The 26,359-nt window shown below is 43.4% G+C and overlaps 1 protein-coding gene across 3 annotated transcripts in view; it reads right to left on the bottom strand.

Moving 5' to 3' along the window:
* RABGAP1 (RAB GTPase activating protein 1) overlaps nt 1-26,359 on the bottom strand; it is a 176,162-nt gene that overhangs the window by 8,950 nt on the left and 140,853 nt on the right. For all 3 annotated transcript variants that reach the window (XM_044269095.1, XM_044269096.1, XM_044269097.1), the window contains 4 exons: nt 16,642-16,734; nt 15,160-15,270; nt 11,571-11,675; nt 9,316-9,399 (listed from right to left, as the gene is read on the bottom strand). In XM_044269095.1, the coding sequence (XP_044125030.1) occupies nt 9,316-9,399; nt 11,571-11,675; nt 15,160-15,270; nt 16,642-16,734 (393 nt within the window). The remainder of the gene's footprint in view (nt 1-9,315; nt 9,400-11,570; nt 11,676-15,159; nt 15,271-16,641; nt 16,735-26,359) is intronic.

The raw sequence follows: 26,359 nt of genomic DNA, 5'->3' as shown, positions 1-26,359 counted from the left end.
GCTGTGGACACTATAGGGACATTTTGGGTAATTTATCAAACTGGTGTCAAAGTAGAACTGGCTAAGTTGCCCAGAGCAGCCAATCAGATTCCACCTTACATATTTGACAGCTCTTTTGGAAATCAAGTTCTACTTTACACCAGTTTGATAAATGACCCCAATTATGTCTACTGGGGTCACTATTTTTTTTAGCAGTATAGTTCCTGGGGCATTGGGGGGCACAACGGGCACAGTATTGGGGGTGGCAGCAGGATAACACTGTGGGGACACCAGGATGCGGAGGTTGATGGAAAAACTGAGAAATCTAACATGTCTGTATTACAAACTCCGTAGAGACGAGGTGCGGCTAAAAGAATTTGCCATGGCGGTCTGGGTCAAACAGAGGAGAAGAGGAAAGAGAAGTTCTACATGACAGGAGATGTCCCTGGATGTAAGAGGTATGTGGTCAAGTATTAGGGGGAAGGCGGAAGGGGGCCAGAGAAAGGACCTGCCCTGGGTGACAAACACCATTTTTCTTTTCGGCTTTTACCATACAGGATAAATTACATGATAATTGTGTAGTGCGGGTCGATACCAAATATGTGGAGAGGATTTTACTTTTGAAATTCTTTTAACTAAAAAGCATTTTTTTTTTTTACAATGGAAAATTTTCCATTTTTTATTTGGATTTTTATTTTTATTTAATAAAACTTTTTAATCACTTAGTTTAACAGACGATCTTTTGATTGTTTCTATAATATCCTGCACTGATTATGCAGTGCATTGTATTATACTGTCAGTGCTATACTGACAGTCGCCAGCAGGCTGCCCCAGAGAAGCGCAGCCTGATGTCGATGCTCTACAATCGGGCCTGGAGCCTTCATTAGGCCCCGGGATGCCATGCTAAGACATCGGCACCCAGTGATCTCATTCGCAGGGTGCCAATAGGACACAGAAGTAGCGCCCTCCCTCTAAACCACTTAGATGGCGCAGTAGCTATTGACACTGGCATCTATGGGGTTAAACAGCCCGGATCAGAGCTTACGCCAGTCTGGGCCATTAGAGCAGGAGCCACTGCTCTCCGCTGCACAAGAGACCTGGGCAGCGCTTAGACTAGGATGCCGTAAAAAGGGGCGTCCCAGACTAAGGCCTCTTAATATTGCCGTAAAAAGGCGTATTTGTGGTCACTAAGAAGTTAATTGTTGATTATATTTTATCTTATATTTATAATTCTCGCAGTAGATTAACCATTTCCCCCATTCTCCTCACAATCCTTTGACTGTAAAGAATCCTGTAGATAATTGCTAACAAACACTCATTCATCGGGTAATAGATCATTTGTGCAGTCACAAAAATGACTGTTTGCCGGCAGCAGATGGTGCTGTGCATAGAGCATCTACTGCAGGCAAACGAGTCAGAATAGGGACCAGCGACGGCATTAGTGATCGCCCCCCATATTCTGAAGGAGTGGGCAATTGTCGGGAAGGAATGCTTCTGATATTGGAGGTCATTGAAGTGAATGAGGCCGAGCTGTGATACCAAACACAGACGCTACTGTGGACATCACTGTGCTTGGTGAGCAGAGAGAAGGCTCTGACGTTACTGTGAGCACTGGTGCCTTCTCAAACAGCTGATCGGCGGGGCTCCCGAGTGTCAGCCCCCCACTTATAAGATACGGAGTCATCAGTAGAAAAGTCCCTGTAAACCTCTTTAATGTGGTATCAAGACAAAACCAGTATCTTTTCATTGGTTTGTATTATATTTGGGAAAACAGGGAACATGTCGGAAAATGCATTCTTTTTTCTATGTAAAATGTAATTTCCCAAAAAGCTTTACAGCATATTATAACCGTCTCTCATGTGTAAAGCAATACCAAACATATACTCTGCCCAACATACAATTGCTGGAACGCCGCTATTTTATCCACTACCACTATCTGGTATATTAGATCTGTAAAATGGGCGCAAGGTACAAGCAGGGGCCGAGTGGCCATAGACTTTTCATAAAGTGTATGACAGTGGAAGTTTCTGGGGACGTATTTTGTGATGGACTGTGGTATTTGGCTCTGTTGGGGTGGTATAATGTGCCACAATATGGTATTGCTGGCCCTGCCTTCCATCAATTTGGGACCAAACTACAAAGTGGGACTTTAAGTATTTTTTCCAGGGCCACTTTAAGTTCCTAGTCCGCCCCTGGGTACAAGCATTTTTATTTTAGGTGTTAAAAGCAAAAACGGCGGTGTTTAAGAGACGAAAAAACTGTGATGTTTTGTATGATAATAATGCCGTATACTATGGGTGGGGCCCATGTGACGTAAACCCATGTCCTGGTGACACAGGCGAGTTAGGAGAGTATTTGTACTATTATATACACACATATACCATTTATCTAACTTGGTGAAGCTGGGATGACATGACATGGCTTCCACCGGGCAGTCTTCTACAGTGATGGCCAGTTCGCAGTGTTCGCCGACGAACACATACGATCTGCCATCTTTATTCCCAAGCCCGGCGATGCAGAGGTAAGTCCTCACCTGTGCCTGCGCCGCAGCCGCTCTGAAACACATGCAAACTGGCCATCACTGGTCTTCTGTATACAGATCACGGATAATGCCAGGCATTAGCTGTGATCAGTATGCAGACGAATGCTAGGATACAGACCATGTCCTCTGAGCATGCTCCTCATCTCCATGTGACAACTGAAAGCTTGTGATGTCATCATGACATCAGCCTAAACCTAATGCTCGCTTTAAGTGCTGTGTTTGCTAATGCTCTCTGTCATCTTAGAATTGGCTTGATGCTCTGGGATGGCCGAGAGCTACACAGAGCATTCTGCCATTAAAGTCGGGACTATAGATATAGCGTCGTGTGCAGCACTTTGGCATACAGCTGGGCCATACATTTGGCTTATATGCCGTAAAAATGACTTGTGAATACAGCCTTGGAAAAAGATGACTGAAATTCACAACTTATTAAATTCCTCTAAAAACTACAAAGACGTAAAAGCATCACTGAATGTACGGAAAATAAAATTGGACCTGTCAACTGCGTCAAGGACTGTGAGCAGAAGTATCCAGCCGGCAATCCATTCACTAGGAATCGGTGACGTCAGTATGAGACCAGACTTATCAGCGATTCTGACCACATCGGCTATTTCTGTACTTCGCCCAGCTCTTCATCTAAGCTTTTTTTTTTGGGCTTTCATTGTTTAAGCGATGCAATGGTAGAGTTTTCATATGAATAATGAATGTTTTCGGCACCCACTCAGAGCACAAATATCTCCGGTAAACATCCTCAGCACATCCGCTTGTGTCGAATGAGACGCCCACCAGTTAACCTATTTTTCTATGTTCTGAATTTTAGGCAGATGACAACATTGCACAAGTAGCTGATGGTCAAAATAACCGACGGCAGCTACTTCAATAAAAAGGCAGATAACACTGCTTATTGTCAAATGTGGTGCCTTCCATAAGAGAACATAGCTCCTTATAGATGGGGGCTATAATCCGCCATGCATGATAAGATGCCCGGGTCATGAACATGAGATATGTTCAGTGGAATGGCTGATTTCATCTTTCTTGATTTTTCACCTAGTAATCAATCTGCTGATATCTTGATCAGTTTATGCTGGGTCATGGTTATTGGGACTGTATAGGGGATTGTTCATATTGTGTTTCTGCTGTACGTGAGCCTATACTTTTATAAACTGAAAAACATATTGAAACATTACTTGATGTAACCACTAGACTATAATGGGGCAAACGTAGTATAACGAGTGGCCTCGTTATGCGAAGTGCGCCGGCCGGCGCATGCGCACTTCTCATAACGAGGCCGCTGCCAGGAGTCCCCGCTCGTGCGCACTAGGTATAACCTGATGCACCCGTGCGATCTGGCTGAGGTAGGCGGCTCTAATAAAAGCTGGGCACCGAAAGGAGATGGCTGCAGCCGGGCACCCTGCATCGTGAGACGACCCCTTGGACACATTTGTGATGTGAGTGACAGGTGATATAAACCTGTTTTATAGGATTATAGAGCCACAGGCGCATTTGATAAGGTCACTTTAGGATTCTGTGTATTAGTAGGGACCTTGCCATATGTTTAGCTTATAGGCCTAAATTCTGATGACAGAATCCCTTTAAGGTCGATGGATACAAAGAACGATATGTTGGCGTATGTTTTTACTGTTTACAAACGTATTCGCTTGATGTACAGCCAAAAACAAGATGTGAACAGCTCCTTAGTTCCCTAAGAACAAAAGGATTGGGCATGCTGAAATCCAACACAGCAACTATATCCAACATAATCTCTCCACCTGAGGACAGAATCGAGAGGTCAGATACAGATTAGATGGCCGTCCGGTCCTCTTGAAATTGCAGGTACCGCCATCATTTCTCTAATGTGTACAGACAGATATAGGGCTTTCTGCTTTTTGGGATTTCAGCAGGACCATCTAATATGTATGAAGCCTCCCAACTCTCCTCCGATTTCTGTATACACAGAGATAGCTGTCAATCACTCAATAAGCCCGCCCTCTCTAATCCTAAAGAAAGAATAAATTACAAGAGTCACTTAATCTTTTCCCATATAAACTATATATCAATCTGTTCAGCCCCTCCTACTCTGTAACAGGACGCCTTGCTTTTTCATGGTGACAGGTTTGCTTTAAATGTGAGTGTTGATTTGGGACCTCAGCAGTCGGGAATTTACTTCAGTAAGGCCTCATGCACACAACCAATCCGTTTTTTGTGGTCCGCCGCAACGGAAGCCGCGCGTGTTGCCTTCCGCAATTTGCGGAACAGGCGCCGGCAATATAAATGCCTATTCTTCAAAGCGCGGACAAGAATAGGACATGCTATATTTTTTTAGCGGGGCCACGGAACGGAGCCACGGATGTGGACAGCACACGGAGTGCTGTCCGCATCTTTTGCGGCCCCATTGAAGTGAATAGTTACGCATCCGAGCCGCCAAAACGGAGGCTCGGATGCGGACCCAAACAACAGTCGTGTGCATGAGGCCTAAGGATGCATTGCTCCACAATACTCACATAAGGACAGAAGAAGCTTCTGAACCCACAAAGCTTTTGATTTCCCATTATACAAGCACTGATCATATTCCTATTAATTGCTTACTAACCTTTATGGATCAGTGGCCTGAGTGCCCTTCCATAGTGAATGGGATTTTAACTGTGTCATTGATCCTGAAAGGGATAGGATCTTTATGGAGAGGGATGTTTCTACTCCGCCCCAGGGGTCCCCTTTATCCTGCTTCTGCCAGGGATCTGGTTTTGTGGATGTATGGGGACATTTGGGGCCGGTGAAACAGGTGCATTCTTGTGTTAGTAAATCCGTTAAGACCATGTCTAGGGTAGATCTAACTTTGATAAATAAAAAGTATTTGAATTATATAAAACTTATGAAATACAAGGCTAAGTCTCTATCGGATCACCTACCTCTCTCCATTGAGCTATGGATGGTGGAAGAAAGATTAAAAGGGGTTGTCTAGGTTCAGAGCTCCGATGCGCTCCCTTGCCCTGCGCAGGGCACGGGCTCTTTTGTTTTCAATAATACACTGCTGGGCGGAAGCTTCCGCCCGGCAGTGTGTTCGGTGACGTCACCGGGCTTCCTGGCAGCCCCATGGAGAGCCCAGTTTGTCACCTGTAAATACCTTTTCCCTGCGCGATTTAGCATGAACTGCCTGGAAGAAAATGGAGGTACGTCCGGGTTCAGCTCTGAACCCGGACAACCCCTTTAAGATTAGGTCCCTATTTAGATTAAATCCTTACTGGATTTCTATAATGGATAACCATGAAGCAAAATAACAGGAGATGGAGTTATTTTGGGATCGTAACTACAATACATCAAAAATATGTTCGGTATGGGATGCATTTAAGGCCTTTATGAGGGGAGTGTTCATTAGCAATAGCTCTAATTTAAGAAAAAGTTATGCCAGGATAGAGAGAGATCTGCAAAAAGCAGCTGTTGATGCTATGGACGATTTCTCCACTAACAATACAGAACAAGCTAGAGAGACTATGCAGAGAGCGGGGGAGCAGTATACTTACCATCCGTGCGTCTCCCGGGGCGCTTCAGAGTGACGTCAGGGCGCCCCACGCGCATGGATGACGTGATCGCATGCGCATGGGGCGCTCTGACGTCATTCTGGAGCGCCCCCGGAGCCGCACGGACGGTAAGTATACCGCTCCCCACTACTACTATGGCAACCAGGACTTTATTAGCGTCCTGGGTGCCATAGTAACACTGAACGCATTTTGAAGACGGATCCGTCTTCAAATGCTTTCCGTTCACTTGCGTTTTTCCGGATCCGGCGTGTAATTCCGGCAAATGGCGTACACGACGGATCCGGACAACGCAAGTGTGAAAGAGCCCTAAATAATATTCTTTATGTCCAGTTATTTTTATTGATGAAATATCTTCAGGATAGGTCATGGTTATCAGATTGGCAGGGGTCCAACACCCAGACCCAGCTGATCATCTGGTTGAAGTGAAGTGCTTGTTCCTCCTCAAATGTATAAGAACCAGTTGACCCATAGAAGCGAATGGGACAGCTTAGGTGTAATTACACTTGCTCACCGCTGCGGTTGCGATGTCGAGCAGGTAAACAATGAAGAGAAGGTTGCGCTGGCACGTTGCGCACCTTCTCTTCAACCAGGTGCTGGACTCCCACTGATCTGATATTGATGACCTATGTCGACATGCTACAGTGCTGAAATAAGTAGCTGCTTTGACAGACCACTACTGATGCACATTTAACTAGATGTAGAAAGAATATGATATGATGACACACTAGTGTTTCTTAAATCTGCAGAACTGAATTCCCTTATATGACAGGTAACATACAGGTATAGCAGGAGATGAGAGAAATCATTGCTGCTCATAGTTCATCAGTAAGGCTATGGCTATGCCGTTTAAATATTACATTGAATAACATTGAATAACCATTTGTGTATCATCAGTATGAATGAAGACTAAACCCTCATGGAATCATAGATGCAACAATTGTACATATTGTCAAGACCAGCAAAGCGGGGAATAACCTGAAATTCTGAACAGATATACTTACCTTCTCTTCAGAGGAATTCCCATGGGGAACCTCATGATCCAAAATAAAAAACTACTCTAACTCACAGATGGTGTGCACTAGGGATGAGCGAATCGACTTCGGATGAAACATAAAACTTTGCATAAAACTTCGTTCTAAACTTCGCAGGAGCTCCATACAGTATTGGAATGTTTTGGCTAGAGATTAGTGAATCAACTTCGGATGAAACATCCGAAGTCGAGTTGCATAAAACTTTGTTCTAATACTGTATTAGAATGTATTGGCTCCGATGAGCCAAAGTTATTGCTGTGCGAAGTATCACGGGAATTCGTACAATAAGTTCATAAATTAATTTGTACTGTAAAAAACTATTTCCCGAACTCTGGTTCGGTTCCAAGGTACCACTTGGAACCGAACCCGAGTGTCACGGTGCGGTGTGGGGGGAAAACTCCACACCGAACACTGATGGGAAACGGGAACAGAAACTAAGCCTGGACCCTTGGGAAAGGGAGCTGGTCACCTCCTAGAGCAACCCTAACAAACTACAAGTATGAACAGGCCTCGATGGTAGGGAAGTTCTTACACCGGAACCTAGGGCCCTAACTCACCCTGTAGAACCCTGGTAATAGTGTCAGGACTAGAGATGACCAGTTCCTCCACCAGAAGGATGAACCAGAATCTCCCTCAGGTCTAGAAATAAAGGAAAGAGAAAGGCAAAACTTACTAACATGTTCTAGCGCAGGTCCACCTGACCCCTAGAACATCTAACAACAAGTTTTCAATGAAGTTCTGGAACCCATGCATATGTACTGGAACCCAAACTCCATACAGAACACAGTACAAACAAACACAGAACCCAGCACACCAGTAACTGCCTGGACCCCCATACGTAGAGGAAGCATGGCGGCCTCAGGCAGAGCTGCACAATGACTCGTTGTTCCCCCTCCGGGGAACTCAATAGCCCTTTCACCGAAGGCACAGACAGGGGAAAATGTCTAGCATCCATGCAGCACTATTCACACCAGAAACGGACCAGGCATGGGAAAACAACTAGACATACAACACCTACCCGAAACATAAACCATACCACACATATAAACATAGTAGGAAGGGAAGGTGACATCAATGTCTCACTAGGTGGCCCTCAAGAACTGGGCAGATGGAACACCCAGGACAGGAGCAAAGCTCCAGCACCAAACAAAGGCTGGAGGACAACTAAACCTCCTGGCCCTCAGCAACAGGATGAAATAGCACCTAGTGACCACACCCTGCCCAGAACCTTTACCGCACAAGTACCAGACAGGGAAGGAACCAGGATACAGTGCACACACATGCTGCAAAAACTACATGTTGCACCAGGCAACCAGCATACAAGGCAAACGTGTCACAGCGAACAACACCGAGACCGTGACACTGAGTTTGGGAAATGTTTTTTTACAGTAAAAATTAATTTATGAAGTTATTGCGCAAAGTCTCTCGGGACTTCGCGAAGCAATAACTTTGGCTCATCGGAGCCAATACAGTCTAATACTGCACGGAGCTCCTGCTCCGTACAGTAGTAGAATGAAGTTTTATGCAAATCAACTTCGGATGTTTCATCCGAAGTAGATTCGCTTATCCCTAGTGTGCACCAGTATCACTGGGTAGAGCATCAATAATATCTGGGTAGGTATATTGAAGGTTTTTGAAGTGCCAAAGAATGAAGATCCTCATGGGCCTGAAGTGTCTGACTATTGAGTACGTTTCTGATCTGAATCCTGTGATTAGCCTTTTAAACTGCTACCCTACAAAAATTGGGGAAACTTCTCTGTATCATGATATATTGTTGTTAGGCAGTCGCATACCCTTCAATCACTGAGCCATGCACCGCCACTGAATAGATAATTTAGAGAATTCACAAAACACATAGTATAAAAGTCTATATAAAATGTCTATTAATATATACTGTAGATATCAGTTAAAGTGACCCCATTAAGAGAAACTTAAGATACCTTAACTCATAGGGTAATAGTCATCCAGTCAAACTGGCCCCAGGCATGGCTGTGTGTCAAATTAGCGGCACTAATGAAATAACAGGAATAACGCATGCCTGGTGCATGGCACCAGGGGGTTTGGTTGTGTCTGAATCTCTGCGTCGCGCAGCACCCCCTTAGGCTCTGTGCTGGGCATAACAGAATGCATTATTTCTGACCGGCCTCTATGTACTAAAAAATGACAATGTAAACAACACCCCTCCACAAATCAGAACATACAGAAATAAGACTGTCAAGAGGTATACCTGCTTGTAATCTCCGATGATAGAGCTGTTCTTCTTGATTTCCGATTCTGCCTTATCAAGTTCTCTTCGACACATTTCCTTCAACTGCAAAACAATATAAAAAGAACAGAAGTAGGCTACAATTGTGGTTGCACGTGTGGTTTTGCAGTCACAATGATGTTACAAAGGAGTCCTGAAAGAAGCTATTTTAGATTTCAGGCTTCTGCCAAATGCAGTTGGTGAACACCTTCAAATAGTTTTTTTTTTTTTTACATATGTTAGTGGTTACCTTGAGTTGAAAGAAGTGGCACTAAGTTTCATTGTGCAATATGTGCCACCATTAAATGTAGTTATTGTAATATAATGCAGCATAAAAAACGAGCTACTTTTTAACACACATGCTCTAGTTCTGGTGCTTAATCTGTATAGTTATGTGCACGTCCACCTACTTAGGAGGTCGCACATGTTCAATTCCACCAGTCACATCTATTGTTAGAAGATGTGAAAGTTACAGGAAAAGAGCTGCTGCTATGGATAATAATTCTCCTCATTGTGCTTCTCTGCACAAATTTATATATACGGTACATGTAGAAAATTGGTTGCAGATATTCCTGTGACTGCCCCATTTATATGAACTATCATCGGATAAATGGTGTACAAATATGAATTAACCTCAGAATTTCACCCCCACCGCCAAAAACCCATACTTACTAAAGTTTATAATGTTGATTAGCTGCGTTCGTGTATAGTATAGTGCAGAACTAGTTTACTTCCCTGCAGGACTTATGGAAGAAACAAGGTGGACACTGATGTATTTACTTCTCAGACTAAGGCCTCATTCACATGGCAGTGACGGCCGTCACGCAGCCGTTTTTTTTTTTAAAAGGCAGGTACGTAGGTAGACAGGGATGCACCCATCTGATGGCCATTAAAAACAGTTACAAGGGTATTTCAGGGGTTAAAAGTAAAAAATTAAAAATCGCATTATCCACTTGACTGCAGATGGACATTTGCCCCTCAGCGGAGGCAGCAGGACCTGATGCTCTCAGCATAATGTCACATGATCACGCTGGGAACACGGGTCCTGAAGCATCCTGTGAGCAGCAAAACTTTCAATTGCAGTTTTAATAAGCTGGTAAAAAACTGCCAGGAAATAGATGCACACAGTAATGCAAAATGGACATGAAAAACTAACAGTGTATCTGTTTTTAAATGAACTTTTTTTTCACTATCGGGTAAGTAAAGTCTAACACTGAATCCACAGGGTCAATAAAATCTATTACGACAGAAAGAAAGGAACTTGGGAGCAAAAGGGTTAACTGATTTTTTTTGTAGTATTCAGCCTTAATTACCATTTTATTTGATCTCAAGGAAATCCATTATTCAAATCATTCAGTCAAGTGATCTCATCTAGTACTGTTAGGGCCACGACAGTTGCCCCTCCGTTGCTGTATTGCGGCCCGCATACGGCGGATTCGCAATACACGGGGCACTGGCTGTGTGCATTCTGCATCACGGATGCGTACCGGTTCACTTGAATTGGTCCGCAAATCCGGAGATGCGGAACGGAAGCACGGAAAAAGATAGAACTTGCTCTATCTTTTTGCGGAACGGACGGATCACTTGAATGGGTCTGCGTTTCGCATGCGGCTGGCCCACGGTCGGTGCCTGTGCATTGCAGACCGCAATTTGCGGTCCACAGCACGGGCACGGAGGGGCAACGGTCGTGTGAACGAGCCCATACCAACATGACTAAAAAGTCAATAGACAATCTGAAAGTTCTGAACAGTGGTAATTCTGTGCTACTACAGTGACAACTCTGCACACACTACACTTTTATTAATTGGAGGATACATTTAATTACTGTAAGTGGATGACAAACAAGTAGAAAACCTACACTAACCGAAAGAGTAAGATAATAAAACTGTTCCAAAAAAACACACACGATCTTCTAAAAGGAACACTCCAGCCAAAAGCATCCACTGTGTTATGCCCAGTGCACCATTCCTGTGTCATGCTCGCCCCCTAGGCCCCTTTACTAGGTATAACACAGGATGAGTTTTTTCTGGAGTGTCCCTTTTAACAAGGAAGATGGAAGACTGTCCACTGAACTGTGGCTGTAGGTGACCACCACACCTCCTGTGTATTTAGGCATACGCAGTGTGTAATATCCAGGGGGAGTCAATCAAGTTCAAAAAGACAAAAAGATTTTTAACTAGACACCCCTTTAAATGTGCGTTGTATAGTACACCAAGTTATTATGTCAAAACCTGTACCTGACCAGACTCTTCTTCTAGTCGTCTCTTTTCCTCTTCTGCATCAATCAATTTCTGCTTCGTCATCAGCAATTCTTTATTTAGGGCATCTGCCTTTTCCTCTGCCTAAAAAACAAAAGAATCTTTTATCGTTAGTGTGCGTTATGTGTCTTTATTACAGGGATCTGCTGTCATGGTTGTCTAAGTAGAAGTGGATCAGCGCTCGCCCTTTGATGCTAATAAATCTTCACTTAATTGCCATAAACAGAATACAGGCAAATGTGACGCGTTTTAGTTAAACAGCCTTTTTCAAACTGCTTTTCAAAAAAGTCTGCATAGCCAAAACGCGTCACATTTGCCTGTATTCTGTTTATGGCAAAGTGAAGATTTAGTAGCATCAAAGGGCGAGCGCTGATCCACTTCTACTTGGATGTATAGGCCTGAAATCCCAGGATACGAGCACCACCACCTTCTTCCAGAGAGCTGACTGATTATCTCTATGAAAGGGTTGTCTAGTCTGGAAAGAGCCAAGTGCAGTCATGTGGTTCAGTATGGCTAAAACGGATCCGTACTGCCCTAATGCATTCTGAGTGGATCCGGATCCACTCAGGATGCATCAGTCTGGCAGAGTTTGGCCTCCGCTCTGCTCAGCAGGCAGACACCCGACCACAGCTTGCAGCGTTCGGGTGTCCGCCTGGCCGCGTGGAGGCAAACAGGTGCTTTTGAATTTGACACTATATGGCTCAATTTTCAAACGGATCCGTCCCCCATTGACTTTAAATGTAAAGTCTGGACGGATCCGTCTGAGGCTACTTTCACACTTAGAATTTTTTCTACAATATAATGCAGACGGATCCGTTCTGAACAGATCCCATCGTCTGCATTATATGAGCGGATCCGTCTGGGCAGAACCCAGACGGATCCGCTCTAAACGCAAGTGTGAAAGTAGCCTAACATGAATGTCAGAAGTGGCTACCCCTTTACGATTAATTCACATAGGACTGGACGACGTTTGGTCACATGGGACGTCACGGTGATGCTCACGGCAGCACAAGAGGAGTGCAGGGACCTTGTAAGAGGCAATCACCTGTCGTCCTGAGCTATGAGACTTGTAAGAATAAGAAAGAACATGACAGGGACAATGTCATATGAGGAGAGGAAGCGCCAGAAGCCACAGATTGTGGAAGAAGGGCATCAAAACAAGGTTAATAATCAGTGACACTTTAAAAAAGGAGGTTACAAGAACTTTCAGAAAGGCAAAGTTCAGTAAGCTAAAGGTGCCCATACAGCTTTCACACGACCGTATGTATTCTGCCGCCTGCAAAATATATGGATGACATGTGTAGTGTCCGTGTTGCATCCGCGGATCTATTGTAACCATGCCCATTCTTGTTCGCAAAGCTGCCAATTTGTGTAGGATAGAAAAAGTTGTCTGCTTCTTTTTCTGGAAACAGCACCACTTTTTCCCCATAGGCCAGTTATGGTATTGCAGCTCAGCCCCATTCAAGTAAATAAGGATAAGCTGCATTACCTGACACAGGTGCTGTTTTCAGATCTCTCTCTAATCTCATACAATCCTACCAACCCTTTAATTTCCAATCAGGTAAATATTCTATGGTGAAGAAGATATATTTAGAATAAGTAATCTCTGACCTTACCATATATGATACGATGGCGCAGTATGCTGTAGAGCAGTGGTCTCCGAACTGTCGCTCTCTGGCCGTTGTGAAGCCCTGAGTATGCTGGGAGTTTAACTTCCCAACAGCTGGTCCACCACTGGATGGAGACTACTGATACTCGGAATAGCCTGCAGGAGCCTCTGTAACTTAAAGGGGTATTCCCATCTCAGACAATGGGGGCATATGGCTAGGTTATGCCCCCATTGTCTGATAGGTGCGGGTCCCGCACCTACAACGGGAACGAAGTGGGGAGCGCTGTGGCTGGAGGACCCCGGGAGATTTCCCGGGGTCCATCCACCACAAAGTGCTGCTCCCAAAGAAGTGCATGGGAGTGCACCACGCATGCGCGGCCCCTGCTCCCATTCATTTCTATGGGGCAGACGGCAATAGCCGTTCATTTCCCGACTCCGTTTTCATTGTAGCGATATGCCCACTGTGAAGGAACCCAGCACCACCCGCATCCTCCGAATCTCCTCCTTGCTCCCCTGATGTCACATAGTTGAAGTGCTGTAATCTCGCGCGTGCCGGCTCGTTCCCTGAGGCTGATGCCAGCACAGGGAATGACCACCATACCGTCAATGCACATACGCTTTAGTTTTGTGACGTCGGGGAGCAAGGAGGAGATTCGGAGAATGCGGGCGGTGCTGGGCTCCTTCACAGTGGGTGTGGCTGGGCACCAGAGACATTAGTAACAGCCCCTTGGGCTTCTTACTTGCCTCATTTACATACATATATATATATATATATATATATATATAAAATTGTTTTTTTTAACAAAATAAAAGCACTGAGAGCTATAGGGAATGTATATTGTGGACGTGCTAGCGGCGATCTAGCAGTGCATGTCAGCAGCTCTATACCCAAAATGCAGGTGACAGTGTCCCTTTAACACACATGACTGCTGAGGCCAGTAATTGGCCGCAGTGGTCACAAGACCGAGCCACTTCATGTCCAACAGGGACAATGGCTCAGTCGGCTCTTAAGGGTGTATTAGACTGTCAGATCCTATAAAAGATGAGCGCTAACGAGTATTCCTATGAACGCTTGTTAGCAATCGTTTGGCAGTCTAATACTGCCTCCAAATGCCCAATGCATGCTTAAAAATCACAATGGTGCCGGTGGCAGATTGCACTGTGTAACAGCGATCTGCTGGCTGCAAACTGCTGCCCTGGATGGGGACGAGTGATGACCTAGCGATCGCTCCTCCCCATGAAACGGAGGACATTGCTGCATGTAATAGCTGTGGTGTCCTCAGCTAGCTATCTGACGATTGCCGGGAGGGAACGCTACCATCCTGACAATCGTCTGCGGCATTGCGGTGTCCAATACACCCTTTAGATTGGGCAAACCATTTAAGCAAACAGTTAGGTCAAAGAAAGTAAGTGACCCAGTGTTTTAGGCTACTTTCACATATGCGTTTTTGCTGTCTGGCTTTGAGATCCGGCATGGGATCTCAAAACCACGCAAAACGCATCTGTTTGAATAATACAACCGTCGGCATCCGTTCAGAACGGATCCGGTTGTATTATATTGAAAATGAACATGCCGGATCTGGCACAACGGAACGCATTCTGGCGCACTCCGTTCTGGTTTGTTCAGCTTTGTCCCCATTGACAATGATTGGGACAAAACTGAAGCTTTTTCCTCTGGCTTTGAGATCCTCTGACGCATCTCAAACCCGGAAAGGGAACCGCAGATGTGAAAGTAGCCTTAACCAGATTGTCACCAGTTTATGTTAATCTTAGACAAGGTAGCATAAAAATGGTGACCTATTCCCTTTAACGTAGTTCCCAATCAGCATCATTCTTACAGGTCCTCATAATATGGGACTAAGCATAGGTCTATGGAAACGTTACAGGTGATTAGTCAAAACTCAAAATGTAAGAGATATAAAAGTGTCAAGGGTAGAGATAAATAGCTATTGTCCTTACATTATCCAGGTCCTTACGCAGGGCAATCTTGCTGGTAACTAACTCATGAGCCAAATCATCATTTTCTTGCTCCAGCCTCATATTTGCCTCCTGGAGCCGCCTGTTTTCACGCTAGAAAAACAAGAGAGAGTTTTTATATTTGCCAAAAGTCTTAAGCTTTGGGTGTATGTACAGGAGTGTACTGTATGTTGTGTTCCCCTCGTATACAGAGGCGGTCAGGAGAGAATGAGTAATCCAAGCTCCACCAAGCTTTGTTAGATATGAAGTCAACCTGAACAAACGTATAACTTGTCCGGACGCCAAGGGTACAAACTAACTACACTAGGCTGAGTGATGTGAAGACAGTAACGCGCTGATCACATCGATTTAGATTAGGCTCAACAGAAAAATAATGAATATAGTAAAAGTATGTTCCATCAGGTCAGTTACAAGCAGTTCTGTGCAGTGTTAATGAATGCTGAAGATGAACATCACCCATTTATTAATATATCCTTTCTTTAAGTTCCGCACTATTTTCTTAAAGGGGTTGGGCAGCCAGTACATATTGATGACCTAACCTCAGGAGAGGTCATCAATATCTAAATCAGTGGGTGTCCGATTCCCGGCACCCCTGCCGATCAGCTGTTTGAAGAGAAGGCGGCGCTCGTACGAGCTCTTCTTCCTCTTTAACATCACACGCCGCGACGTCTCTGAAGTCTCTTTATTTAAAGTGCTTGTTCCATTCACATTTGCCGCCGCTGCAAGCAAGATGACGCACTCTGTGATCTTGAAGAGGAAGTAGGGCTCATATGAGCACCGCCTGCTCTTTAACCAGGAGACGGGTCTCCACGCTATCAGATATCCTAACGATATGTCATCAATAGGTAGCTTCTGCACAACCCCTTTAATTTTTTAAGCCATACACTCACCCTCTTGTTCAGCAAGCCTGCTGTCCCATCCGCACCCAGCTCATGCCCCAGCAATGGCTGCCGATGGAGGGGCATGTGACCGTACATAGCACTCCACCGCTCAAACACACTGCACTGTCCCACTGCGCTAGATTTATGACCAGAGCAGTGTGTCTGAATCATGGGGGCTGAATGACGTGTATGGTCATAAGCCCCTCCGTCAGCAGCCATCTTGTGGACATGAGCCTAGTGCGGGAGAGATAGTAAGAAGGGCATGGCTTCAAAAATTAGGAATCAAAAGCAGTGATAGACAATGGTTGACATTGCACATTCCACCTCGTCTATTCCGACAACGGAACATATATGAATTACATACAGCATTCTTAAATATGTTCTACATTTTCCCTACAATGTCTCTGTGGAAACACGCCTACACTCACATACTGGGCTAGAAAATACTTGGGGCTTTTCTGGATTGATGCACATCAATAAAAGTAAATCCATTCTGGTTGACCAGTGTAACTGTATAATATTCTATGAAGTGTGAAAAAATTAACAGAAAATGAATGAAAGTGTAAAACACGCCATTACTCACCTCAAATCTTTCAACTGGGTCTTCCTGCTGTGCTTGCTGCTCTCTCATCATGTGATACTCACGCTCGTATTTTTTTAGCTTTTTCTGACTAATCTGAAATGTAAAATATAAATGTTAACTCATTCGGAATGGCATTTATTTCCCCATAATGTTTCAAGCTGAAAAAAAAAAAATAATAATAATAATAACAACACATTAACCCCTTAAGGACCGGCCATTTTTCCCCTTAAGGAACAGATTTTTGCAAATCTGACATGTCACTTTATGTAGTAATAACTTTGGAACGCTTTTACTTATCCAAGCCATTCTGAGATTGTTTTCTCATGACACATTACACTTCATGACAGTCAAAAATTTGAGTCGATATATTTCACCTTTATTTATGACAAAAACCCAAATGTACCAGAAATTGGAAAAATTTCTATTTCTCTGCTTTTAAAACAAAAAGTGATACCTCATAAAACATTTTTTAATTAACATTCCCAATATGTGTACTTTATGTTTGCATCATTTTGTAAATGTCATTTTATTTTTTTTGGAACGTTAGAAGGCTTTAGAATTTTAGAAGCAATTTTTAAAAAAATTAAGAAAATTTCCAAAACCTACTTTTTAAGGACCAGTTCAGGTCTGAAGTCACTTTGTGGGGCCTACATAGTGGAAACCCCCCATAAATGACCCTATTGTACAAACTACACCCCTCAAGTTACTCAAAACTGATTTTACAAACTGGTAACCCTTTAGGTGTTTCACAAGAATTAAAGGAAAATGGAGATGACATTTCTAAATTTCACTTTTTGGGCAGATTTTCCATTTTAAACCATTTTTTCTTTAACACATTGAGTGTCAACAGCCAAACAAAACTCTATATTTAGTACCCTGGTTCTGCGGTTTACAGAAACACCCTGCATGTGGTCGTAAACTGATGTAAGGGCGCACGGCAGGGCACAGAAGAAAAGGAGCACCATATGGTTTTTGGGAGGAAGATTTTGCTGAACTGGTTTTTAGATGCCATGTCCCATTTAAAGCCACCCTGAAGCACCCTTACAGTAAAAACTCCCAAAAAGTGACCCGCTTTTGGAAACTAGGGCAGAGATGGCCAACCTGAGGCTCTCCAGCTGTTGCAAAACTACAACTCCCATCATGCCTGGACAGTCTACAGCTATCAGCCTACAGCAGGGCATGATGGGAGTTGTAGTTTTACAATAGCTGGAGAGCCAGAGGTTGGCCATGCCTGAACTAGGGGATAAGGTGCCAGTTTTATTGGTACTATTTGGGGTACATATGATTTTTAATTGCTCTATATTACGCTTTTTGTGAGGCAAGGTAACTAAGAAATTGATTTTTTGGCACTGTTTTTATTTTAAAATATGTCTACTTTCTTTGTTTGTTATATTCAGTTTTACATAATAAAGCATTTTTTTTAAATAAATTATGTTTTTGTGTCTCCATTTTCTAAACGCCATATTTTTTTTTTTATTATCCGCTGATTGGTTGTTTTAGCACAATTTTTATTTATTTATATTTACAGCGTTCACCCGAGGGGTTAGGTCATGTGACATTTTTATAGAGCAGATCGTTACGGACGTGGCAATACCTAATATGTAGACTTTTTATTTATTTAAGTTTTACACAATAATAGCATTTTTGAAACAAAAAAAAATGATGTTTTAGTGTCTCTATAGTCTGAGAGCCATAGCTTTTTTTTATTTTTTTACCGTTTGTCTTAGTTAGGGTATCATTTTTTGCGAGATGAGGTGACGGTTTCATTGGTACTATTTTGCGGGGCATACGCCTTTTTATTAGCTTGGTGTTACAATTTTTGTGATGTAAAGTGACAAAAAATGGCTTTTTCTGGTACGGTTTTTATTTTATTTACGGTGTTCACCTGAGGGGTTAGGTCATGTGATATTTTTATAGAGTTGGTTGTTACGGACCTGGCAATACCTAATATGTATACTGTTTATTTATTTAAGTTTTACACAATAACAGCATTTTTGAAACAAAAAAATGATGCTTTAATGTCTCCATGTTCTAAGAGCCATAGTTTATTTTATTTTTTTGAGCGATTTTCTTATTTAGGGTCTCATTTTTTGCGGGATGAGGTGACGTTTTTTTTAGTACCATTTTGTGGGACATATGCATTTTTGATCACTTGGTGTTGCACTTTTTGTGATGTAAGGTGACAAAAATGGCATTTTTTTTACATAGTTTTTATTTATTTTTTATGGTGTTTATCGGGTGGGGAGGATCATGTGATATATTTATAGAGCGAGTTAACGCAAAACACTGTGCGGTGATACCTAATATCTGTGTTTTTCTATTTTTTTATTATAAAATCTGGGAAAATGGGTGTTTTTTTTTACTTAAAAACTTTTATTAAAAACACATTTTTTTTTAAACTATTTCTGTCCTACTCTGGGACTTCAACTTTTAGGGGTCTGATCCCCTCTGCAAAGCATTACACTACATCTGTATTCTAATGCATTGCCTTTAGGTGTATTACACTGAATAATACACCAACAGGTTGCCTAGGAGACGAGCCTGAGGCTGGATCTCCTCAGCCCCCTTAAAAGGCAGGTACCGATGCTGTGCAAGGCATTGGGCAGATTCTGCACGGCATCAGGCTGCTTTGTCACACATCGGGTCGCTGCCACAGCAGAGCGGGGACCCGATGGGCGCCCTCACCGGCAGCAAACCCCTTCTATGTCGCGGTCAGCGATGACCGCGGCACAGAAGTGGTCAATCCGCCGGCATCGCTGTAAAGAGCGATGCCGGCGGATACAGCAGGGGCCCGGCTATCAGGGACTGCCGGGCCCCTGCAGTGATCGGGCGGGCGCAGCTCCTGCACCCGCCCGATCAGCCCGCCATGCATGTACGGCGGAATGCGTTCTGGCACAACTTACCCTGCCGTACATGCACAGTGTTTTGCGTTAAGGGGTTAAAGGGATTCATTGATGCCAACGCCACCACTCAAGAGAACAGGGGACCCTCTACTGTGTTAAAGGGGTTCTGCACTTTCAATTAACTGATGATCTATCCTCTGGATAGATCATCAGCTTCTGATCGGCGGGGATCCGACACCCGGGACCCCCCGCCGATCAGCTGTTTGAGAAGGCAACGGCGTTCCATGGGAGCTAAAAATGGCATGACGTCCTTATTCTGCAACTTAATTCGATGACGGCGATACCAAACTTGCATAGTTTTTATTCGGTTTACTTTTTTTTTTTAATACAAAAATCGAAATTTTCTTTGCATTGCCATTTTAGGACAGCCATAACTTTTTTATATTTAAATCTACAGAGCTGTATGGGTTGTTTTTTGCGTAAAGAACTGTAGTTTTTATTGGTAGCATTTTTGTGGTCTGTACGACTTTTTGATCACTGTTATTCAATTTTTGGGGGGACATGAAAACTAAAAAATGGCGAATTGCGTGTGTCTCCCCCCCCATTACGGTGAAACACAGGAAATAAAATATATATTTTTTTAATAGTACAGACATTTTGGGATGCGGTGATGCCTAATATGTTTTATTTATTTTTTTGTTAGTTTTTATGTAAAATTGGGAAAGGAGGGTGATTTAATCTTAATACTTTTTATTTTTTTTATAACCATTAGCCCCCTTACTTAATGGTAACCGATTGGAGCCCTGCAATTTCACTGTGGGGGCTCTGATTAGAAAGCAGAGGGAGCAGTTACCCGTCACTGTGGCCGGGTGCCTGCGGTATGATACAGCCGGCACCTGCCGAGTATGGAGCAGCATTACCTTAAGGCCCCTTTCACACGGGCGAGTTTTCCGTGCGGGTGCGATCCGTGCGGCGAACGTATGGCACCCGCACTAAATCCTGACCCATTCATTTCTATGGGGCTGTGCACATGAGCGATGTTTTTAACGCATCACTTGTGCGTTCAGTTGAAATCGCAGCATGCTCTATATTTTCCGATTTTGACGTGACGCAGGCCCCATAGAAGTGAATGGGGTGTGTGAAAATCGGATGGCATCCGCAAGCAAGTACGGATGCCGTGCGATTTGCACGCATGGTTGCTAGGAGACCATCGGGATGGAGACCCGATCATTATTATTTTCCCTTATAACATGGTTATAAGGGAAAATAATAGCATTCTGAATACAGAATGCATAGTAAACCAGCGCTAGAGGGGTTAAAAAAAAATAAAAAAAAATTTAACTCACCTTAGTCCACTTGCTCGCGAAGCCGGCATCTCCTTGTGTCTCCGCTGCTGATGAACAGGACCTGGGGTGAGCTACTCCATTAAATAGAGCTTAAGGACCTTCGATGACGTCACTCCGGTCATCACATGATCTTTTACCATGGTGAATCACCATGGTAAAAGATCATGTGACGTACCATGTGATGACCGGAGTGACGTCATCGAAGGTCCTTAACCTGTATTTAATGGAGCAGCTCACCCCAGGTCCTGTTCATCAGCAGCGGAGACATAAGGAGATGCCAGCTTCGCGAGCAAGTGGACTAAGATGAGTTAAATACAATCTTCAGAACATCAATCCCAAGCCCGAACTTCTATGAAGAAGTTCGGGTTTGGGTACCAAACATGCACGATTTTTCTCACGCGAGTGCAACGCATGACAATGTTTTGCACTTGCGCAGAAAAAATCGCGCATTTTCCCGCAACGCACCCGGCTCTTATCCGGGCAAAAAAACTCACGCCCGTGTGAAAGAGGCCTAAGGGGTTAAACCTGCCTCAAGATGTAACAGTACAGTAATTAACAGCTGGCATCCCATTGTAATGGTCAGGATCAGAGATAACTGTGATCAGGGCCACCACAAAGTGTAGTGTAATCTTCAGGCAGAATGTTATAAAGCTGGAGGAGCTGAGCAAATTTGTAATTTATACATTTAAACCTCTACTCTTAAGAACATGTGTACAACTATCAGTGAGTGGCAGTTATCTCTGTATACACACTTATGGCTCATGCACACAAATGTATTTTCTTTCCGCTTCCATTCTGGGGGTTTTGCGGACCGTATGCGGAACCATCCACTTCAATGGGGCTGTAGAAAATACAGAAGTTACTCCGTGTGCATTCCGTTTCTGTTTGTCCACATGGACATTCCGCAAAAAAGTAGTGCATGTCCTATTATTGTCCACAAATCACAATCCGAGGCCCCATTCAAGTCAATGGGTCTGCAAAAAAAAAAAAAAAAAAAAACGTGGAACACATCCGTATGTTATCCGGATTTCATCCGTATTTTGCGGATCCATACTGTAGAAATGCTATGTCCAGCCCATATTGCTTATGTGTTTGGTGATTAATAAGTTACTGTTTCTGTATACGATCCGCAAAAAAACTGATTAAATACGGAAACAATATGGAAATGTTTTGTGCAATAACGGAATGGAAGAGGACTTAAATCAGAGGAAAATAACCTCAGATACTGAACGGATCCGTGAAAAACGGACCGCAAAACAACAATGGTCGTGTGCATGAGCCCTTATACAGAGAATGCCATCAATCACTGATAACAGCTCCCCATCTACAATTATCAGAGACTGACAGCTCTGTATACACATGTACACGGAGAATGTTATCAATCATTGATAACACCTCCCTCCTGTACAGCTATCAATGACTGATAGCTATCTCTGTATACACACTTACACAGAGAATACTATCAATCACTGATAACACCTCCCTGTGTACAGATATCAGTGACTGACAGCTATGTATACACACTTACATAGAGATTGCTATCAATCAGTGATAGCACCTCCCCCGTGTACAACTATCAGTGACTGACGGCTATCTCTGTATACACACTTACACAGGGAATGCTATCAATCACTGATAACACCTCTCTGTGTACAGCTATCAATAACTGACAGCTATGTATACACACTTACATAGAGATTGCTATCAATCAGTGATAGCACCTCCCCCGTGTACAACTATCAGTGACTGACGGCTATCTCTGTATACACACTTACACAGGGAATGCTATCAATCACTGATAACACCTCTCTGTGAACAGCTATCAATAACTGACAGCTATGTATACACACTTACACAGAGAATGCTATGAATCACTGATAACACCTCTCCCATGTACAGCTATCAGTGACCGACAGCTATCTCTGTATATACACTTACATAGCGAATGTTATCCCTGATAACACCTCTCTGTGTACAACTGAACTCAGAAAGAGCTGATATTTAAATGTATAAATTACAATTTTTACTGAATATTTTCCCACAAAACTATATATCAATCTGCTCAGCTCCTCCTGCTCTTTAACATGCTGCCTGCAGAATGCACTAAATTTTGCATTAATAGGTCCTCTTTAAATGCTACAGATATCGCTGCATATCTAACAGCCCATATAACGTTATATACAGTGAATGGTGTAAAAAAAACAAAAAAAACAATAGCAGATGTAGATGCCATTGTTATGAAAAGTTTAACAATACAACAAGCTTTCATACTGCTAAAAAAAAAATAAAAAAAAAAATTCACAGCTCATTGTATGTGAAAAATATTTTAGAGCAATATAAAAAAAATATAACAAAAAAAATAAGTACCGTTCATGCACCTATGACATATCAATAATGTGAAAGTAATGCGCAAATACACAGCACCAACATACTGTACAGTGCTATATAGTGTACACAATTCTTCCCTTTACCTTTGCTAAACTGAGGGGGCAGAAAGAAGACGTAAAACCTGACTGCAAGCTAAGCGCAGGATTTTGTGTTAACCAAGGAAACACAAAAGGTCTGCAGAGGAGCTGAACAAGACGGTCGGATACTTTAAAAATAATATATCTTTTTATTTTATTTTTGGATGAACAGGAACAATTAAAAAATGTTGCAAATATGTATATAATCATTAAAATATAAAAATATTAACCTAGAAAAGATGTTTTACAGGGTTATCCACAGAAATGAATTATCACCTATCACAAGGACAGGTGATAAATATCGGATTGCAGGGGTCCGACTGCTAGGACACCACCCTCCCCCCACAAGTCTTCTCTAGTAGTGCACGTCTGTCCACCGCCCCATTGACTTTTATGAGGCTGACGTAGACAGCGTTCCATCAGTGCCATAGGAGTGAATGGAGCAGTGCACTACCGCTAAGTTCAGAGTGTCACAGGATGACAGACAGCCTTCTTGTACACACACTGTGTGAGCGGGGTAATCAGGACTCTTACCGTGTTCCGAACTGTAAGGATTTACTCGGCTTTTTACATAGAAATCCTGCCCCAAATCATATAAACCTATATATTCTAGCCCAGACTACCTATTGTATCCTGTTCTCAGGAAAGGGCAGCATAAATTATCTGACACATTCACTTTAAAGGGGTTGTCCCACCAAAAATATTCTGCAGTTTTCAAAACAGAACCTAGATCTGAATACTTTTGTAATTGCATATAATAAAAAATGTATTCTAGCTACAGAGTTACTCAATGAAATATTATCTGTATAGCGCCATCTGCTGTTTGCTCTTTCTAATTTCTCTGTCCTGCTCACTGAGATATGCTCAGTTCCATCCTTCAACTGCCACCAGCTGCAGCAGAAAGGACACACCCCTGAGAAAGGACACGCCCCCTGAGCTGCCAGCTTGAAATAAATCTAGCAGGACAATTGGGGCAATGAATGGGAAGATCTCTGGTTCCATGTGAGGCACAGGGTTGGTTCTAGATTTAGTAGAAAGAGGTCGGCATGTACTAGCCCCTTTAAGCAAGCAAAGTTCCATCCAAATCAGTGTCAATCTGCTTACAATGTGCTGTAAGAAATATCTGAGTTAAACCCAACGGTTATAATCCTTCTGCAGAACCCTTTCATTCTAGAAATCAACGCTAATGTGATCTTCTCCCACTTACTATTACTTATCGGATGACTGATTTTATGGGATTTCACCTTAAAGATTAAAGAGGTTTTCTGAGATATTTTTATTGATGACCTATCCTCATGACACTCTGTCCGACACCCAGCCCCCCGCCGAACAGCTGGTTGAAGAGAAGGTCGTGCTCCGTGCGAGCGCAACCTTTCCTTCATTGTTTACCTGCTCGCCGTCGACATCGCAGCGGCGAGCAGGTGTAATTACAAGCCGTCCCATTCACTTCAATGGAACGGCTCTGTAGTATACACTTGAATAGGAAGCATAGAAGTGAATGGGATGGCTTGTAATTACACCTGCTTACCGCTGCGATGTCGACGGCGAGCAGGTAAACAATGAAGGGAAGGCTGCACGCGCACGAGCCAGGCCCTCTCTTCAAACAGCTGATTGCCGGGGGTGCCGGGTGTCAGACCCCTGCCAATCTAAAAAACTGATGGAGAGGATAGGCCATAAGTAGTGAAATCCTGGAAAACCCATTTAAAGGGACTATCTAATCAAGATGAAAAATGTCAGTGATTGCAGTGGTTCTGGAATCAAAACTCCTGCAGAAAATTGGGGCCAGCCATATATTCCCCTGCTGCAGACCGCCAAATAAAGCAGGGACGGGGCCAGCCATATATTCCTCTGCTGCAGACCGCCAAATAAAGCAGGGACGGGCAATTTTCCACCTGGATAATCAGAGGAATCCCGAGTGGGAGACCACTCTGTACTGAGTCCATACATCCTAACAGGACATCTGAAAAGTGATAGCCATCTAGTAATACAGAATTATTCATTATGTCTCGTTTACAGATAAACACCAAGCAAAAAATAGCAAATGCTCATCTACATATTACTAATGCTAAAAAAATGCACATTTCAGAGGTTTTTATGCACTTTTTGTATCAGTAAGTCATCAGTACATACAGTTTTTCCAAGCTGTCATTCAAGAGATGAAACTTGGGAAATGAACAGGGCCCACGAGGACTGGCCTAGACTGTGGTAACGGGGGTCCTGGAACGGTTCCATGCCGTTCTAATCTCTAGGACTCCATGTTCGGCTATAAATTGCTATACACCAGAAGCATGTGGAAAAGTCTGATAACTGGGAAAAGGATCCCCAATGACACAGATAAGAGACAGAACGCAGCAATCGGCAGGATACTTACAAACGTGAATCAGCAAAGAGGAGCCGCCAATGAATGCAGCTTTCCTCGGGCATGCTAGGAGAGCAGACAGGATATCCTTGGATGGAAACAAAACCTCCTGCATTATTAACCACTTTCCAGAATAGCAGGGCTCGCCAACGGCGTGCATGGAGCGCAGAGCTAAGCAAACCATTACAGATCCTGATCACAGGGCAGAGAGTTAAATAGGCACCGCAGATCACCCAATACATGGTGCCCTATCAAAGCCTCCATAATGCAAAAATGGTTTCTGATGATCGTTATGGGCTTTAACGTCTGAAAATCAGATTATGTCCTAATACAGGCATGCTCAACCTGCGGCCCTCCAGCTGTTGCAAAACTACAACTCCCATCATTCCCGGACAGCCCACAGCTATCAGCTTACAGAAGGGCATGGTGGGAGTTGTGGTTTTACAACAGCTGGAGGGCCGCAGGTTGAGCATCCCTTCCCTAATATATCAGCATTACTCTGAGTGGTGTGTACCCACAGCAAAAAGTAATACTTATCCAGAAGGACCACTAAAGCACGAAGTACAGAAATGCTTCTGGAGATCATACGACTGCAGACGAAACAGGGGAGGGGGATCCTGCTGCAGCCAGAAATATCAGTCAAACATGTGTATAGCAAATCACAAAACGAGGCCAATGTATATTCACTACACTAGTTCAGGAATG

Source organism: Bufo gargarizans, chromosome 9, assembly GCF_014858855.1.
Source record: "Bufo gargarizans isolate SCDJY-AF-19 chromosome 9, ASM1485885v1, whole genome shotgun sequence".
In the NCBI taxonomy this organism is placed as follows: Eukaryota; Metazoa; Chordata; class Amphibia; order Anura; family Bufonidae; genus Bufo; species Bufo gargarizans.
Note: the sequence above shows the minus strand (reverse complement) of the source record. Positions and strands in the feature narration are given on the sequence as shown.